A 17,645-nucleotide genomic window follows, 5' to 3' on the forward strand; every position below is an offset into this window, starting at 1 on the left:
CTCTCTTTAATTTTTTAAAATTTTTGTGGCTTTACTTAGTTGGTTTGATTCCAGCATCTGATTTAAGAGGCTTAAGTAGATTATGTTTTAGAGAAGGCGGCAGAAATTCAAAATTGATTTTCAGTCTTCAGATGTCACATAAATTACCTGAGGATAGGCTGTGTTAGTAGTTCGTTTATGTGGTGTATATTAAACACCAGTGGAGAACATTCCCATTTTGGTTGTGATTAAACCACTTAATATGTTTTTCCTGCCAGAGCTATAGAGTCTAAACTCCTTTAAATGATGACTCTGGGAAATCCAAGTATAATATATGTAAAAAATAAAAGGTAAGTTAATTTTAGATTGGAGTGCAGAGAAGCTATTCCTTAATCTTGAATCCCCTTGGGAAGAGAAAATATTAGGTGATAGAATATAAATGTGGGGTTGGCAAATGAGAAAGATTTTTGTAATTAAACTATTTGGTCTCCCTTCTTTAGCAAATAATTATTGGAATAATTAGTGCAGCATTCCCTGTCACTATGTATTTTGTTCAGACTAAGCTATGGAAAAGAAGACTTTTAAATTCAGCTTTTCTTTTCCAGCTTCCCTTTTCCCTATTGCTAGTATTATCAGGTTTTGGTATTTAATTTTGGTATATGTTATGAAGTTGGTTTTAAAATTACTTTTAAATATATCTGTAAATTTGGCACTTTGGCCCTAAAAACAAGAATGAAAAAATAACTGACATCTGTTGAGGACACTCAGGTGAGGTTTTCAGGTTGCAAATTCATGTGTAAAGTACACAGGCCTTAAAAGATAACTGTGTTCCTTGGGAATTGAAATTGTTAGTAGCCTGTTAACTGACACTTAATAATATATCAGTACCAGTTCACTCTTTTGCATCTTAGGGACTGTCTGTCCCCTCAGCTGACCTGAGAGACATACAGCAGTGTTATTTCTTCAAGTGAGCCAGGAGTTTGGTCACTGACTTGTATTTCTCTGTGTTTAGTATTCAGTATATTGATATTATGGAAAAACTAAAGCCTAAACTTACTTGGTAAATGTTTATAAGACTGAACATTAAGTCTTTTGATTGATAACCAAAGTCAGTTTACAATATACAAATATGTTATTGTGTGCTCTTCATTATCAAAGTGAGCAGCCTGCCATCATGTGGATGTAAGTGAACAGTGTTAAGTGACATGGTGCTTACTTTCTACCTAATAGCCTCCCTTTCACCTCAAACAGAATCCCAAACAAGATAACCAACAGGTATATTTAATTTTCCAGCTAATATGTTTTAGATAATTGGCTTCTTTGGAATGCTACATGTTTTGCAGGATATCATAGGTTTAATTTTCTTCATAAGGAAGCTGTATGCTATAAATTATTAAACTATGACAGTGTCTGAAAATGGTAGAATCCCACTTTTCAGGAGGAGGCAGGTAGGGAAATCTTTAAAAATACATTTTCATCTTTGAGAGATGACTCATCTTAGAATCAGAGATTTGAAAGGGCCTTGAATGAACCTCTTAATAGAAGAGGGAAGCTCCATACCATAACCAACTTGAGAGTCCTATTTTTAATCACTTTTATAATTTCCTTGGCAACATATTTCAGTATAATTTTTGGTCCAGACTTGATCATGAACTAAGTTTTTGATTTTCAAATTGTATTTAGGCTTAGAATCTCTTCACACAGTATCTTATGTAGAAGCCCACTATATCTTAAGTAAAATGATACTGATCTAGTTCATGGTAGGATTGGGGGAGGGGGTCTTGTCCAGTTGTTACCTATACCCTTCCCCGCCCCCAAGCCAGTAGATGGCATGTTCATGAAGGGCCTTTTTTAGAAATCCACGTGGATGATGATTATTCTTTGTATTGGGTTGGTAAATTTTTTATATGAAAGGCCACGTAGTAAATATTTTAGGCTTTTTGGGCCATATGGTTTCTGTTGTAACTGCTTACCTCTGCCCTTGTAGCACCAAAGCTGCCATAGACAATATATAAATAAACATGGTTGTGTTCCAGTAAAACTTCATGTACGGATATGGAAATTTGAAGTTCATGTGATTTTCATGTGTTACAATATCTTGCTCAAGATGTGCTTTTTAGCTTATTTATAGGGATAAAGTATTTTGAATTAGAGTAAAAATGCCCAGTTTCAGGATTTTTTTTTCACACTTGGTTTTACATTTAAGTACCAAAAATATCCAAACATTTTTTGTTAGTCGTCATCAACACTCCCATTTGTGTTTCTAATCATCTTACTTAAAAAATTACATCAAGGTTGAAAATACAATCCTTTCAGGGCTGTTTAAAGAATATCTGGCATTAGTTAGGTTTATATTTAAAGAAGAAGGAGCATGGTTTGTGGGTGAGGGTGGGATATGTTGTAAAGGATGGGGTATTCTTAGACTCAGGTTGTATGATTGCTTGGCTAGAGGAAGAATACAAACCAAAAAAACTGTCAGCTTTCCAAATATGAAAGAAAATGTGTGAAAATTATAGGGACTATAGGAAACAGTGTTTTTCTTGAAAAAGCAGTTGCAGCAAAAAAGAATGAATATCTAATTGTCATTTAAAATTGATCACTTAGTGGACTAGAAGCTTAAGGCTGTAAGATCTCTATGTGTTTTTAACTTCAGCATTGTGATGAATGCATTGCAAAATTGCCAGAACTTTATAGATTGCCATTTTTCATGATTAAGTCATCAAATTAAGTAACTCTTTTCAGGCTTTAATATCTTTTTTTTTTTTTAATTTTTTTTTTTTAACGTTTATTTATTTTTGAGACAGAGAGAGACAGAGCATGAACGGGGGAGGGTCAGAGAGAGAGGGAGACACAGAATCTGAAACAGGCTCCAGGCTCTGAGCAGTCAGCACAGAGCCCGACACGGGGCTTGAACTCACATACCGCGAGATCGTGACCTGAGCCGAAGTCGGACGCTTAACTGACTGAGCCACCCAGGTGCCCCCAGGCTTCAATATCTTAAGCTTAAAAAAAAGTCATCTTGAATTTTGAGTGTCTTACAGGAATTTTTGATTAGTTCCCTTTAAAATGTTCGGGTGATAGTCTAGAATAGCACTGCCCAATATAAATGTAATATGGGTCACAAATGTGAGCCACATATGTAATTTTTTTAACTTTATTTATTTTGAGAGAGAGAGAATCTCAAGCCAGCTCTGCACTATCAGCGCAGAGCCTGGCATGGGGCTTGATCTCACGGATCATGATATCATGACCTGACCTGAAATCAGGAGTTGGACGCTTAACTGACTGAGCCATCCAGGTGCCCTGTGTAACTTAAAATTTTTTAGTAGGCATGTTAAAAGAATGTAAGCAGGTGTAATTAATTTTAATAATATATTTTACTTAATCTAATATACCCAAAATATTTTATCATGTAATCAGTACAAAAATTTTGGAGGTTATACATTGCTTTTTTCATACTAAGACTTTGAAATCCATTTTGTATTTTTGTATTTAGAGTGCATCTAAATGTATATTTTTTTTATATTTACATTTCAGTTTAGACTGTCCACATTTCAAATGATTATTAGCCACAGGTGGCTATTGAATACTGTATTGGACAGTGTAGCTCTAGAATGATAGATATATTGGCTTTCTGAAATGTGGGTAAATGTTGAATCCAGAGAGCCTTTTTACCACATAATACAAGATATGGGAGGAAATAAAACATAAATATATCTAGTGTTGAGAATGGTATTTAAATCCATCCAATCATTTACATTTGGAATTAGTGTTAGTCTTCTTCACACCTAAAAAATTGTATTTTGGATTTACTACTATGAAAGTATAAGCACAGTGGTTGTTTTTTTTGTTTGTTTGTTTTTAACTGGTCTTTTAAAAATTTTAGCTAAGTTCCTTTTTCTCTCTAGATAATGGATTTTCTGGGAACAGAATTTTCTGTATTGTCCTTTTACTTTTTGGCTGTTTAAGTCTTTGAATAGACATATTTAGATTTTTTTTTTAATGTTTATTTTTGAGAGAGAGACACACACAGAGTGTGAGTGGGGGAGGGGCAGACAGAAAGGGAAACACAGAATCTGAAGTAGGCTTCAGGCTCTGAGCTGTCAGCACAGAGCCTGAGGTGGGGCTTGAACTCATGGACTGCGAGATCATGATCTGAGTCAAAGTCGGACGTTTAACTGACTGAGCCACCCGGGCGCCCCTAGATTTTTTTTAAATTAAAGATTTGTAGTAGAGATTCTGTTAAAGAACTTTTTCTCGACTAATATCTGAAATTGAATGACCATTTTCTCTAAATATGTAATACCGTAACAGTGGAAGAACCCTCAGAGTCTACCTTAGGGTAGGCTGCTCATTGTGGTTTTGAACTTGGGGGACAATTTCTGTAGTTGAGTCAAGAATATACAGTTGGGGTTCTTATGCAGGGGGCTCAGCCATAAATCTGAGTGTCTAAACTCTACATTAAATACCTCTACTACTTCACCTTAATATATATTTACTTTAGGAATTCTTTATGTGTACAAGTTTGCTGCTTTTTCTGGGAAGAAAAAGTGTTGTGGTAACATCTTGGCTTAGATTTTCACATAACTTCATTGGCCTAATTGGTTAGTGAAGCTTTAACTTAGTATATGGAAAAGGGACTTGAAACTTGACTACAGGTTTGAAAGATTCTTAACCACAGGCCCATCTTCTAGTGCTATTTGAGGTTTATTTAGTATATTTAATATAATTAATTTCTTTATAAGGGATTGTAATAGAATATGTTAATATGGAATTTCTTAATAAGTGAAGAGAAAAATGATTGAAACATTTGAACTTGAAAGAAAGCTTCACCTAGAGTTCTACATCATCTAGACAGGTGCTTCTCAAACTTTACATGTGGGGATTCCTTGGGGATCTTATTAAAATGCAGATTATAATTCAGTAGGTATGAGGTGAGGCCTGAGATGCTGCTCTTCTAAGATGTTCCCAGGCTCTGCCTATACTGTTCTTCCCTGGAACACCCTTTGAGTAGCAGCAAGGATGTAAAAACTCTTATTTTGTGAAGGAGGATACTGAAGCCTAGGAGAATTACGGATTTGTCTAATTTTTCAAGATTGATCAGTGATAGTAAAGACTATATCCTGAGTCTCTTAGTTTGAAGACTAGTACTTTCTCAAACAGACTATGGTGTTTTCATATTTATGGCCATTGTGTTGAAATCTTAAGCAGCTGCTGTATTTTCAAAGGAAATGCTCAGTATATGTGACTTAAGTTAAAATGTCATTCTCTGGAGAAACAGGAAATAATAAACCTATTCAAATATCACTTTTTTAATGTTTTTATTTAGTTTTGAGAGAGAGGAGGTCAGAGGATCTGAAGCAGGCTCTGTTGACAGCAGAGAGCCTGATGCGGGGCTCAAACTCACAAACCATGAGATCATGACCTGAGTTGAAGTCAGTTGCTTGACTGACCGGGCCACCCAGGTGCCCAAATGTCATTTGTTTTATAGCACTTCTATTTTGCAGTGATATTGCTTTTTTTATTGTTCAAAGTTATGTTGCTGGCCAGAATAGAAATGACAGGAATTAGCTGATGTATACAGTTTCAAAATTTCTTTCCACTGTGGCCAGATGAACAGTTTGGTATTTGGTTAACATGACCGCAAAATAATTAAAAGGGGTCTCTTCTAGCACTTATTTGAAAATTTCCTATTTAAAGAATCTACTTTATCTTGGGGACTTTAACCTCCTGACAGGAATATGGGCTTGATATTTTCACTAGTTCATTCCTCACTTTAAAAAATTTTTTTTGAGTTCTCATGATCATCTTTGAAGAAACCAGAGATATTTTGGTTTCTAATAATAAGATTTTTGGCAGTTTATTCTCTGTTGGCTCTCCTTTCTTAAAAGAGTTAAGTGGTGATACACAGGTCATTTGGAAGTGTAGGGAGAGCTTGGGTACTGTTCTGAAAGACGGGTCTTTAGAGACTCAATGGGAAACTATATGTATATAAAAGACTTGAGCTTTATATTGTCTCTATAGCCTTGAAATAGCCTTATTTTTTTTTATAGTTTTCCTGGAAAACAAGTAAAATTAATAGCAGATCAAGATGCATTTGTCTATACTAAGCTGGTTGCAAGGGGATATTTTTTACATCAAGGTAGCAGAAGAGATTTATAAAAGAAGAATGCTTTCTCATTTAGTTGAGGTGATTTTTTCAGGATGGCTCAGAAAAGCCATCTATCTAGAGACTAGAAGGGGCTGTGTTGGTATTATAGGAGAGGCTTTAAGCAGTGAAGAGACGTTAGTGTATTGGGTTAATTTTTTGGATTATAGTAGAAGATTAATGGTAGTAGAATATTAGATATCACCATCTGAAAACTGGGTGTTTTTATTTCCATGACAGCACATGAATTCTAGAGGGTTACTTCAGTCAAGAGAAAAGCTTTTAATGTATGAGTATTTAGACAGTGTCTTGATTTTTTTATATAAATTTATACACACAAGGACTATTGACTTATCTGGTAGTGGAAATATGCCAGATAGAGTCATTTTCTTGTAGGTAGCTGGGATATTGGAGTATGTTGCATTCTGTCTCTGATCTGGTCTACTGATTGGTGTTACAGAGCATTTGGCAGCATGAATCTCAGTAGCTCTGATATGAGGAGATCTAGTATATTATATTGGGTATAGGAGGGCTGTTTTAAGTTATGCTTTCTTTTAGTGCTCATTTTATCATATTTCTGAATGATTTGAGATTTTTTAAGACTACTTTCAGGCTCACTTTTGTGTATATTTATACCTTTTTTTAATCTCATAAAACCCATAATTTGGTTTCACAGTAGAACATACTAAAGTTTTTACCTCACCTATTCTGCTATCAAAATCTTAACCTAGCTTTATATTGTTCTTCAGTCTTTTTCCTTTATTCTCATATTTTAAAAAATATCCCCTTGGAAAGAATGTTTGCTCTAGTTTATCATTCTTCATTCTGTGCCTCCAGCATTTAAATTATGATATGAATAGAATCCCTTTGGCGTGGGGTTGGGAAGATTTTAAAAGTAGTTTAGATACATTCTGTAGTAAACTTGAAAAGGAACCCTTGTGGAAATAGATTCTTGGGAAAACACTTAGGTGAAAACATTTTGGAGTCTATGAAATAGAATTTACTGGAAAGTTAGAGGTGCTACTGTTTCCCTAGGCGCTCTACTTATGACAGTTAAGTGTAGATTGAGCCCAGGGCTCAGCACATTAGAGACTTAAGGAAGAAATCATTTCTTCAATTTTTCCTCTGCAGTGGTGGTGACCGCGGTGGCTTCAAAAATTTTGGTGGTAAGTGCTGAGTATCCCAAAATGTTTCAGTGGAAATGCTATATAAATCTAAAAGCCACCAATATCCCGCAGACGCAGTCTAAGCCCTTTCTTACTCTGTTGAGGCTGGTGTGTGTTGTGTGCTTTAAAAAAATTAAATATATATACATATATATATGTCAAAGAAAACATTAAAAAGTCAGAGTTGATCTCAAACAGTCCAGTGGGTTTCTACGCAGTGAATTTGCATGAAAGAGTCTGTGGTGACCAATGAATGAGACTTTCAGTGGATTTTGACAATACATTTTTTAATAAAGGTAGCTGACATGGTGTTTTTAAATTATTAGGGTTTTCCAATCAGCCTTCACAACCAGAGCTTAACAAAAGTGATAACTAGCATAATGCCAAAGTGGCGGGTACTGTCTGGGACAAGTTTAAGGAAATAGTGACTTTCATCTTGATTTCTTAAACTTAATAAAACTTAATTTATATATTTACTTTGTAAATCTGTGATGGTTGACTTTCAAGGATTTTGGAAGTTTTGACTTTTCATGCCTTGGTTTTTATTACTATTTTTTCATGATTTCTAATGAGTTGCTTTAAATAGCTTTTTTTTTCTTTTTCTTTTCTTTTCCCTTAGGTCACAGGGATTATGGACCCAGACCAGATGCTGGTAAGGTTTATGGTAGTTTGTGACTTTGCCATTAAGAGACTATTAGTTTTCCAATTTTTCAAGGAAAAAAAGTTGGAGGAGTTAAGACAGGAGGAAGATTTAATTTGACAGTGCTTCCGGAATTGGGGAGCTTCACTTCTAAAAATACATCAGAAAGAAAACTTCAGGGAAATTGATTGGAAAGTTTGCTGGGGAAAATTGCTGTGTTTGTGGTTTCCCATATTCTGCTTTTTCTTTTGTGAAGAAAAAACTTGATTTTTTATTGCTAATTAACATTATTTATTTAAATACTACATGTCAGACGAGAGAGTTGGTATCATTGGGGAATTAGAAGTAGAAAAACTATGTTTAAGAAAATACTGCATTGGATTGGTAGTCTGCCTAGTGGGCTTAAGAAACCGAAGTTCCTACCTGAGAGAATTGTCTTACTCTAGGCAGAAGTCACTCATTTCATGTAGCTTTTATTTTTGAATGAAATTCAAGGCCACCTGCAGCCTTTTGGGAGTTATGATTTAGTTATTAAAAATATATTGGAGGCAAAAACTTCTAATATATATTGAAACCAGAACTTTTATTTTTATTAAGATGCCAAAGTATTTTATATGGAAGGCAATTTCTGAATTATCCCTTGATGGATGAATTTTTGTACTCCTTTCTTACTTTGTTGTATTAATCCAAAAGTGTGCGTGTAAGGTAAGGTGTGTGTCAAGGTGCCCTTACGCTCTGGTATCTACAAAGTTTATTGCAATGGACAAGAAACCAGCACTTGTGGTTGCCTTGCTTGGAACTCCAAAGTGTCAGATTTGGAGAATTTTCTACTAGAGAGCCTTACAAGTATTGATTAGCTATAAAGAGTTAAAGCTCTCCAAAGAAAGGAATGCTGATTTATACTAACTTTCTTCATCTCTTCATGAACTTTAGCCCTGTATCTGAATCTAAAGAGCAAGATTTCTAAGATCTGCTTAATTGGTCTGTATTTCACATAGTGTGGACTTGATCCACTTTAACTGCAGTTTAGTTGTAAGAATTGGCCTGCTACCAAAAAACTGGTGACCACTTTGCCTGTTGATACAAGATTTTTTTGTATATTGGTTCTTTTTCCTTTTGGTCATAGAAACAGTTGAATATTGGACAATTAGTTATTGCTCTTGATTACTAAACAGGATGCAGTAAAACCAAGGATATGTAAAATTAACCATAATTTTTTTCCCCTTAGATTCAGAATCTGATAATTCAGATAACAACACAATCTTTGTGCAAGGACTTGGGGAGGGTGTGTCTACAGATCAAGTAGGGGAGTTCTTTAAGCAAATAGGAATTATTAAGGTGAGTAGAAAGTATAGCTTATGTTGAAAATCTCATAATTATTAACAAATTCTAGTTAAGATACATAGATTACGTTGTAAGCCCATATCCAGTAAGGTTTGTTTCTTAAAATTCCCTTATACACATGATCACCCATGTCTGTAGGCCTTTTGCTAAATTTGCTAAATACATGAAAATTTTATTCCTTGTGTTTGTCTTTCCACAGCCTGCCACAGCTTTAGCTTTCAATCTTGGGCTCTAAAAATAGTCTCTGCCTAGGTCCTAAAATTGTGAGAACGAAATGAGATTGTGAGAACATTTTATGGATTCTGAAATGCCAGTATATGCGAACTGAGCTGTACATTAGCCCAATATATAATGCTTTATTCCATAACTATGTTATTCATTGTTTACTTGTGTCTTGTGTACTGTTTGTTTCATGCATGTAATTTTCATGTTTTCAACTAGAAAGCAGCAGTTAGAATAGTGTTAGTAGATTGTAGCAATTGCCTGAAATCAGTTTGCAATTGTTCTTGTTTGGTTTCTGTGTAATACTCATGTTTTTTCTTTCTTTGGGAGTTAAAATTTCTTAAGAAATTTTTTACTCATGACATGTAAAACATTCACACAGTTCTGAAGAGTAAACATTCTTTGTCTTCCACTCCCATCCCAGCCAGCTTCAGTGTGTATACATTAGTGGCAGTCTGTTAAATTTGCCTGGTGTACATTCTTTCTGACCTTTTTTTAAATGTTTTATAAGGTATATATTTACCTGAAGCATTATCTACATTTTTTTGTGTGGGTTTAAAGAAATTATACATAGATAAAACAGTGTATTATGTATTGTTTTCATAGCTTGGGTTTTACTTAATGTATCTTAAGAGAATTTTCCTTTTCAGAACCTATAGATAACCTCATTTTTATATTAGGTACATAGTATTTGTAGTATGTATATGTGAATTCCTTTTTAAAAAATCTTTATCTGGTTTATGATCACTTTTTCTTAAAACACTAATACCAACTTGTTTGTTTCTCAGACAAATAAGAAGACTGGAAAACCAATGATAAATCTGTATACAGACAAGGACACAGGGAAGCCCAAAGGAGAGGCAACAGTGTCATTCGATGACCCTCCTTCAGCTAAGGCAGCCATTGACTGGTTCGATGGTATATACCTCATTCATACAGTTTCAATATGCAGTTTGGATAAATGTTGTCCAGTCTTGAAGTCAAACTATATTCTGGTAGACTGGTTATTTTCATGTTTACTTTTGTGGGTATTCTATTAAAAAAACAGGCCAGAGTTTTTATATACCTTTAGAAATGAGACAGATGAGCTCTCTCCTTGTTTGTCTCAAATATTTCCTTATTATCATGCCTCGTGCTTGAAGCCACTCTGATGGAGATTTAGAGGGTTGGCCTGCTTAAATCTGTTCTTTGTAAATTTAGATTAATTTCCCTTCAAATATAAAGTTAATACATATTTGGAAGAAATGGTAAGACATTTTTCCCCTGAAAATAAACTATGGGAAAGTAGAAGAAAGCAGTAAAGCATCCAGTCCTTTCTACTCAGAGATAACCGTTGATAATATTTAAAAAAGAATTTTTTTTTTTTTAATGTTTGTTTATTTTTTAGAGGGGGCGGACAGAGAGCAAACAGGAGAGGGACAGAGAGAGAGAGAGGGAGACACAGAATCCAAAGCAAGCTCTAGGCTCTGAGCTGTCAGCACAGAGCCTGACACAGGGCTGGAACTCATGAACTGTGAGAACATGACCTGAGCCAAAGTCAGATGCTCAGGTGCCCTGATAGTATATATTTTTTTAAATTTTTAAAAACATTTATTTATTTTTGAGAGACAGAGATAGAGCATGAGCAGGGGAGGGGCAGAGAGAGAGGGAGACACAGAATCCAAAGCAGGCTCCAGACTCTGAGATGTCAGATGTCAGATGTCAGATGTCAGCAGTCAGCACCCCCCTGACACGGGACTCAAACTCACAAACCGCGAGATGGTGACCTCAGCCGAAATTGGACGGTTAACCAACTGAGCCACCCAGGCACCCCCGGCTAATATTTTTTACTTACATTTCCTTCCACTCTTAAAATGTATTTTAAAAATAGTTTATCATTATATTCCAAATGTAGTTTTGTTTCATGCTTCTTTCACTTAACATTTTAATAGTCATTTCCCCATGTTATTAGAAATTCATTGTTTTGTACCCTAATAAGAAGTAACACTGCATGTTAACTGTGGTTTATAGTCTAGGCATAATTCTAAAAGCTTTACATGATCCTCAGTTTGACCCTCACAGTAACCCTATGAGACAAACCCTCTATTATTATTTTATAGATGTGGAAACTAAAGCACAAAGAAGCTCTATAATTTCCAGGATCATAGCATAATTGACAGAGTCAGGATTCAAACTGAGGCAGTCTGGCTCCACTGTCTCTAAAGGACTTAACCGTGCTAATTAGATTGACAGACACCTGAGGTCCCTTCCACTTCTGAGATTATTGTACCTGTGTCTTTCAAAAACATAATTGCATTTCCTCTTCAAAAATGAGATTGGATTCTCTATCTGTCCTCACCTTAATATTGTTTACCTTTTTGCATTAATCTGTCAGGACTAGCACCTTGCTATTGAAGGCTAGGTCCATTTTTCCTCACTTTTCTGTGTTTGCCATAGTTTTGGTGAATTAAAAAGCAATCTCTTTTGCTCATACATATTCAAAAATTATTGTGCCTGTTGCCCACAGGGCATATGAGCCTCTTAAACCTAACTCCATAGTTCAGGTCATTCATTCTACAGCTTTGAAAATACTGATCTGTGAGTGGCTTCTTATGTTATACTGTCTGGTACTGTGAAAAGTTGCCAGCCACAATGATGAGTGCTTTGGTCAGGGAGCTAAGGCTCCTGCAATTCTGACCATTTTATAAAATCCTTGGGTACCTTTTCCTTATATGTCAGTTCTCTTGTTTAATACAAAATAAAAAGATTAATTCCTGTCTCTAAGGCTGTGAGGCTGCAGAATATATGTATGTGTGCATGTATGTAATTACATATGTATGCAGTTTTTTGCATGTATTATTTTTAAAGCTAATTCTTGCATATGATAAAAAAGTTTCAAACTGTACCAGAAGTGTATAGTGAAAAATGAGCTTTCTTTCCACCTTTGATCCCCAGTGATCTTTCCCCTGCTGAGAGTGAAGCATAATAGGCAGTGAATATATAGCGTATGTGTACTTGTAAAGGTATGTGTACACATGTATATGTGCACACCCACACACTAATTCCCTTTAAAAAGTAGAAGTGGTAGTTGGGACGCCTGTGTGGCTCAGTCGGTTGAGCGTCTGACTTCGGCTCAGGTCATGATCCCATGATTTGAGAGTTCGAGCCCTGCATCGGGCTCTGTGCTGATAGCTCAGAGCCTGGAGCCTGCTTCAGATTCTGTGTCTCCCTCTCTCTCTGCCCCTCCCCCACTTGTGCTCTGTCTCTGTCTCTCAAAAATGAATAAATGTAAAAAAAAAAAATTAAAAAAAAAAGAAGTGGTAGCATACTACACACATGGTTTTGCATTTGGCTCTTTCCATAAAAAAAATATTAGATGTGGGTTTTTTACTCAGTAAAAAGTAACTGGGTCCCAGTGATAGATCTGCTCTATTCAGTAGATGATAATCATGTTTTAACACTGTTACCTTGATTCTTTGGAATACTAGTGTGTTTGAATTTCTGTGAGGATATGTCTGTTATTACTCTGAAACTAAAAGTTTCCAAGACAGTTTTATATTTTTATTGAGAGGTAAGATGTGGAGTAGCACTTCTTTAAAATTATATTCTTTTTTCTTAGGAAAAGAATTCCATGGCAACATCATTAAAGTGTCTTTTGCTACCAGAAGACCTGAATTCATGAGAGGAGGTGGAAGTGGAGGTGGGCGGCGAGGTAAGATACTTGTTGCTCATAGGCCTGGATATTGTACAGAGGGTTTGAATTTGAGTCCATGGTCTGTCTCTATTGTGTGAATTACTACTTCTTTCTCTCCCTAGGTTTTTTTACTTAAATCTTTTTTTTTTTTAATTTTTAAAAATTTTATTTTAGTTTTTAATTATTTTTTTTAATACTTATTTTTGAGAGAGAGAGAGAGAGAGAGAGCGCGCACAAGCGGGGGAGGGGCAGAGAGAGAGGGAGACACAGCTTCAGCCTCCAAGCTCCCAGCACAGAGCCCGTCATGAGGTTTGAACCCATGAGCTGTGAGATCATGATCTGAGCCCAAGTCGGACATTTAGCCAACTGAGCCACCCAGGCACCCCTTAGTTTTTAATTCTTTTAAAAGAAATTTTTATTTATTAGAGAGGGCTCAGGCACACGGGAGAAGGGGGGAGAGAGAGAGAATCCCAAACAGGCTCGCTTCATGCTCAGCACAGGGCTCAATCCCACGACCCTGGGATCATGACCTGAGCTGAAATGAGGACTTGGACACTCCAACTGAGCCACCCAGGCACTCCATCTTTTTCCTTATATCTTAAAGTGAGAGTGGGTACTGAAAGGAGATTGGGTAAATAAGGTGTCATAATAGCTAAGAAAGTAGTTGAAAGAAGGTTCTAGAAATCCCTTTGGAAAGCTGTGTAGCAGTTTTTTATTCACCTGGAGATCAGGAGACAGTTGCTTAAATGATACTTAATTAGGTAATCTGACCAGTTTATAAATTCCCTGATACAGTTGCCGTCATCTTAATTCATTTCTATTGTGTTTAATTTCTTAAATTTGGAATATGTTTTCTCTGCCTTTATCACTGAGATTCTCAGACTAAGGAGGGTATTATATAAAGTGGACTTTGAAGTTTTTTAGTGCATTAAATAATGCACTGTATTATGTGCTTGCGGTCTTTTCCCACATTTCTTGGATTTACTAAGTAAAGCCTCAAATGAAAAGAATCAGGGTCCTACCATAAGGGGTTCATTTTGGGGGTGGCCGCCCAGTTATTGATGGGTACTTGCTCTGGCTTTTCCTCTGTTTCATTAATGTTTACTGCTAGTTTTTCTCCCCTACTCCTCTTTCCCCCAGGCCGTGGAGGATACAGAGGTCGTGGAGGCTTTCAGGGGAGAGGTGGAGACCCCAAAAGTGGGGACTGGGTTTGCCCTAATCCGTAAGTATCTCATTTATTTTGTCAGTAATAGGGTTGGGATTGGGGTCAGAGGATGCAAGAGGGGGTTCTGAATCAATTGGAAACTATTGAACATTTTTATTTTCCTCCTTTCTCAGATCATGTGGAAATATGAACTTTGCTCGAAGGAATTCCTGCAACCAGTGTAATGAGCCCAGACCAGAGGATTCTCGTCCCTCAGGAGGAGGTGGGTCAGCTTTTTAACAGCAATTCCATGGCATTTATCTTCTGACTAGCATTAAGCGTGCTTTACATTATTCTGCTGGCCTTGCTGATTTGCATTTTTACCTTGCAGATTTCCGAGGAAGAGGCTATGGTGGAGAGAGGGGCTATAGAGGTCGTGGGGGAAGAGGTGGAGACCGAGGCGGCTATGGTGCAGACAGAAGTGGAGGTGGCTATGGAGGAGACAGAAGTGGTGGCGGCGGCTACGGAGGAGATAGAAGTGGGGGTGGCTATGGTGGAGACAGAAGTGGGGGCGGCTATGGTGGGGACCGAGGCGGCGGTTATGGTGGGGACCGAGGCGGCGGCTATGGAGGAGACCGAGGCGGAGGCTATGGGGGAGACCGAGGCGGAGGCTATGGAGGAGACCGAGGAGGTGGCTACGGCGGAGACCGAGGTGGCTATGGTGGAGACCGAGGCGGCTATGGTGGAGACCGAGGCGGCTATGGAGGAGATCGAAGTGGGGGGGGCTATGGAGGAGACCGTGGCGGCGGTGGCTATGGTGGAGACCGAAGTGGAGGCTATGGAGGAGACAGGAGTGGTGGTGGCTATGGAGGAGACCGAGGTGGCTATGGAGGCAAAATGGGAGGAAGGTGAGTATTACAATGTACTTGTTAATCTTTTTATTTTACTGCTCCTAGGGTTTAGGATCCGAGCCCTTTTTGTCACATTTTCTTAATGTCCAGTTGTTTGGAACTTGAATTTTTCATTGGAAACTCTCAATTAGGATGGAGAAGATTCATTTAGTTTTCCTGCTTAGAAATTTCTAAAACTCATTTTGTTTTGGAAATTGTTTCATAAATCTATATTTGTATGAGAGTGTGTATATGGCTGTGGTATTCTTTCTCATGGCTAAAGTTAATTGAGATTGAGAGGTAATTTGAAACTATGTAAATCAGAGGTTCTTAATGTTAAGTGAGGGGAGCACACCTTTCATAGGGGCATTTTCTGAGATCACATGTGACACCTGCCACCCTGTAGTTGTTTCTCTGGAGAGTCTGGTAATCCCTTTTCCAGATGAAAATTCCTGATGGTACTGATGGGAGTGTGTTGTGCACATGAATGGTGTAGAGGCAGAAAAGTTGATGAAAAACAACTTCAATTATTATACTAAGCATCTGTATGCCAGATGCAGTATAGGGTAGTGAGAATTAGTATAGCATATGGTTAAGAGCATGAAGTTCAGAGATAAGAAGTCTCTGGTTTCGAATTCTGGCTTCACCACTTACTAGCTGTGTGTTGTTAGGCAAGTTACTTAACCCTTTGGAGCATTAGCATTCCCATCTATAAAATGGAGCCAGTAATACCTCCTTCATGGAGTTGTATTAGATCATGTAATGACAGTTCCTGGCCCACAGTAAGTGCTATATAATTGTTAGATACTAGTAATTATCTACTGAACATGTCTTACTGTATAGCAAATCCTGTGGAAGCGTCTTTCTATTCTTTAGTTTAGTCCTCAGCTCCATGAGGTAGATGTATTTCCCATTTTGTGAAGTAGGAAACGTTGTGTAACTTTTCCAAGGTCACATAGTAAGTGGCAGACCCAGAATTCTTACATGAAAATGTGTGCTTTCCTTTTTCTGTTATGCCACTCGTCTGTTAAGAGTGCTTGACAGCGGTTTAGAGTCCTTACTGTAGATGGAAAGTTTTTAAGACTCAGTGATAGCAAAATCTTCCAGGAACTTTGTGGGTCTTAAAGCTGATAAATTAGATATTTATTAAGCACTTCTAGGAGTGGAGAAATAAATTAGGTATGGTGTCATTCTTACAGAAATTGTCAAGCTGATGCCAGTCACCAGCACCCTGAGGAAGTGTCTGATGCTCCCCCTTGGTAGAAAATTAGAATTTAGTCTGGCTCTTTATTTTTCATTCCTAGAAACGACTACAGAAATGATCAGCGCAACCGACCATACTGATGACTGTTTTGAATGTTCCTTTGTCTCTGACATGATCCATAGTGAAATTGCCAGAGTTTTGCCTGCTGCTTTCCTCGTGGCCTCTTCTTGGGTAGTGAAATTAAGTGACATTTGGATTTTTATTTGGGTGGGAGGGCTGGGACAGTTTTTCTTTTAGAAATGTCCATTGAAATTTCCCCATTTAGTTTTCCACCTCTCCTTTCCAACCCTTGAAGCTAAGTGCGTTGTAAAATATTGCCAAAATGGAAAGTGTTTTGTATTACTGCAATAAAGGCTGCTTGTTTTGTGGACTTTTGTACATTAGTGCATTGTTCTATCACACTCAGGATTCAGTTACAGCAGACTGTAACCCTAAAGAATTAGGAAATTCATTCTGTTTCATTTACTTAAAACGTTACTTTTAACAATACTGAGCTCCTGCTCTGTTTAGAGTAGTAATTTGCAAGAATGACTGCATGTCAGAATTACCCGAGGAGGTTATCAAGATTAGATTTCTAGGCCTCACCCCAGGTCTACTTGGTCAAAACTTGTTAAGTGTGGGGAGCTAGACCTAGGAATCTATATCAGGCTCACCAGATGGTTTTGATACAGTCACTTTAATGGCAGTTTACAGCTGTGAGCCATTTATTTAGGGCAGCGTTCTAGATGCTGGGAATGTGGAAGTCTAAGGGTTATGTAGGAAGAGTAAGGATTTGATGACAAGCCAGGGTGAAGATACCAGTGTGCTGGGTATGTTACTTGGCATTCATTAAAGAACTATTTCTCCTACACTTATCAAGGGTAAGGCATTGCACCAGATGCTAGATATGTTGCCCCTCAAGCAAACAGACAATATACAGTCTGACAAGTACTCCAATAAGAATTAAGTACAAGGTACTTTGAAGGCTGGTTGGAAGGACATGATCCAGTCATGTACAGTCGAGAAGGCTTGGTAAGTCTTGAGGGAAGAGTAGGAGTTGGCTATGTAAGAAGGCCGGGTGAGGAAAGGTATTCCCAGCAGAAAACTAATGACATGAACAAATCAGGAGTTAAGAGAGTGAAGAACAGGCTCTGCATTTGAGAATTGTATATAGTACATTGTGGTTAGAGGGAGGA

The 17,645-nt window shown here is 37.2% G+C and overlaps 1 protein-coding gene across 3 annotated transcripts in view; it reads left to right on the forward strand.

Annotated features, from left to right (window-relative positions):
* TAF15 (TATA-box binding protein associated factor 15) overlaps positions 1 to 16,840 on the forward strand; it is a 28,603-nt gene extending 11,763 nt beyond the window's left edge. For 2 of the 3 annotated variants that reach the window (XM_060646660.2, XM_060646662.2), the window contains exons 8-16: positions 7,259 to 7,293; positions 7,913 to 7,945; positions 9,162 to 9,271; positions 10,288 to 10,417; positions 13,098 to 13,190; positions 14,313 to 14,394; positions 14,511 to 14,599; positions 14,708 to 15,224; positions 16,511 to 16,840. In XM_060646660.2, the coding sequence (XP_060502643.1) occupies positions 7,259 to 7,293; positions 7,913 to 7,945; positions 9,162 to 9,271; positions 10,288 to 10,417; positions 13,098 to 13,190; positions 14,313 to 14,394; positions 14,511 to 14,599; positions 14,708 to 15,224; positions 16,511 to 16,550 (1,129 nt within the window). In that variant the 3' untranslated portion in view covers positions 16,551 to 16,840. Of the gene's footprint in view, positions 1 to 1,209; positions 1,255 to 7,258; positions 7,294 to 7,912; positions 7,946 to 9,161; positions 9,272 to 10,287; positions 10,418 to 13,097; positions 13,191 to 14,312; positions 14,395 to 14,510; positions 14,600 to 14,707; positions 15,225 to 16,510 lie in introns of all 3 variants that reach the window. The other variant, XM_060646659.3, reaches the window with a different exon arrangement.
* Positions 16,841 to 17,645: the final 805 nt, after the last annotated feature.

The sequence above is a fragment of the Panthera onca genome, chromosome E1 (assembly GCF_046562875.1).
Source record: "Panthera onca isolate mPanOnc1 chromosome E1, mPanOnc1 haplotype 2, whole genome shotgun sequence".
Classification (NCBI taxonomy): Eukaryota; Metazoa; Chordata; class Mammalia; order Carnivora; family Felidae; genus Panthera; species Panthera onca.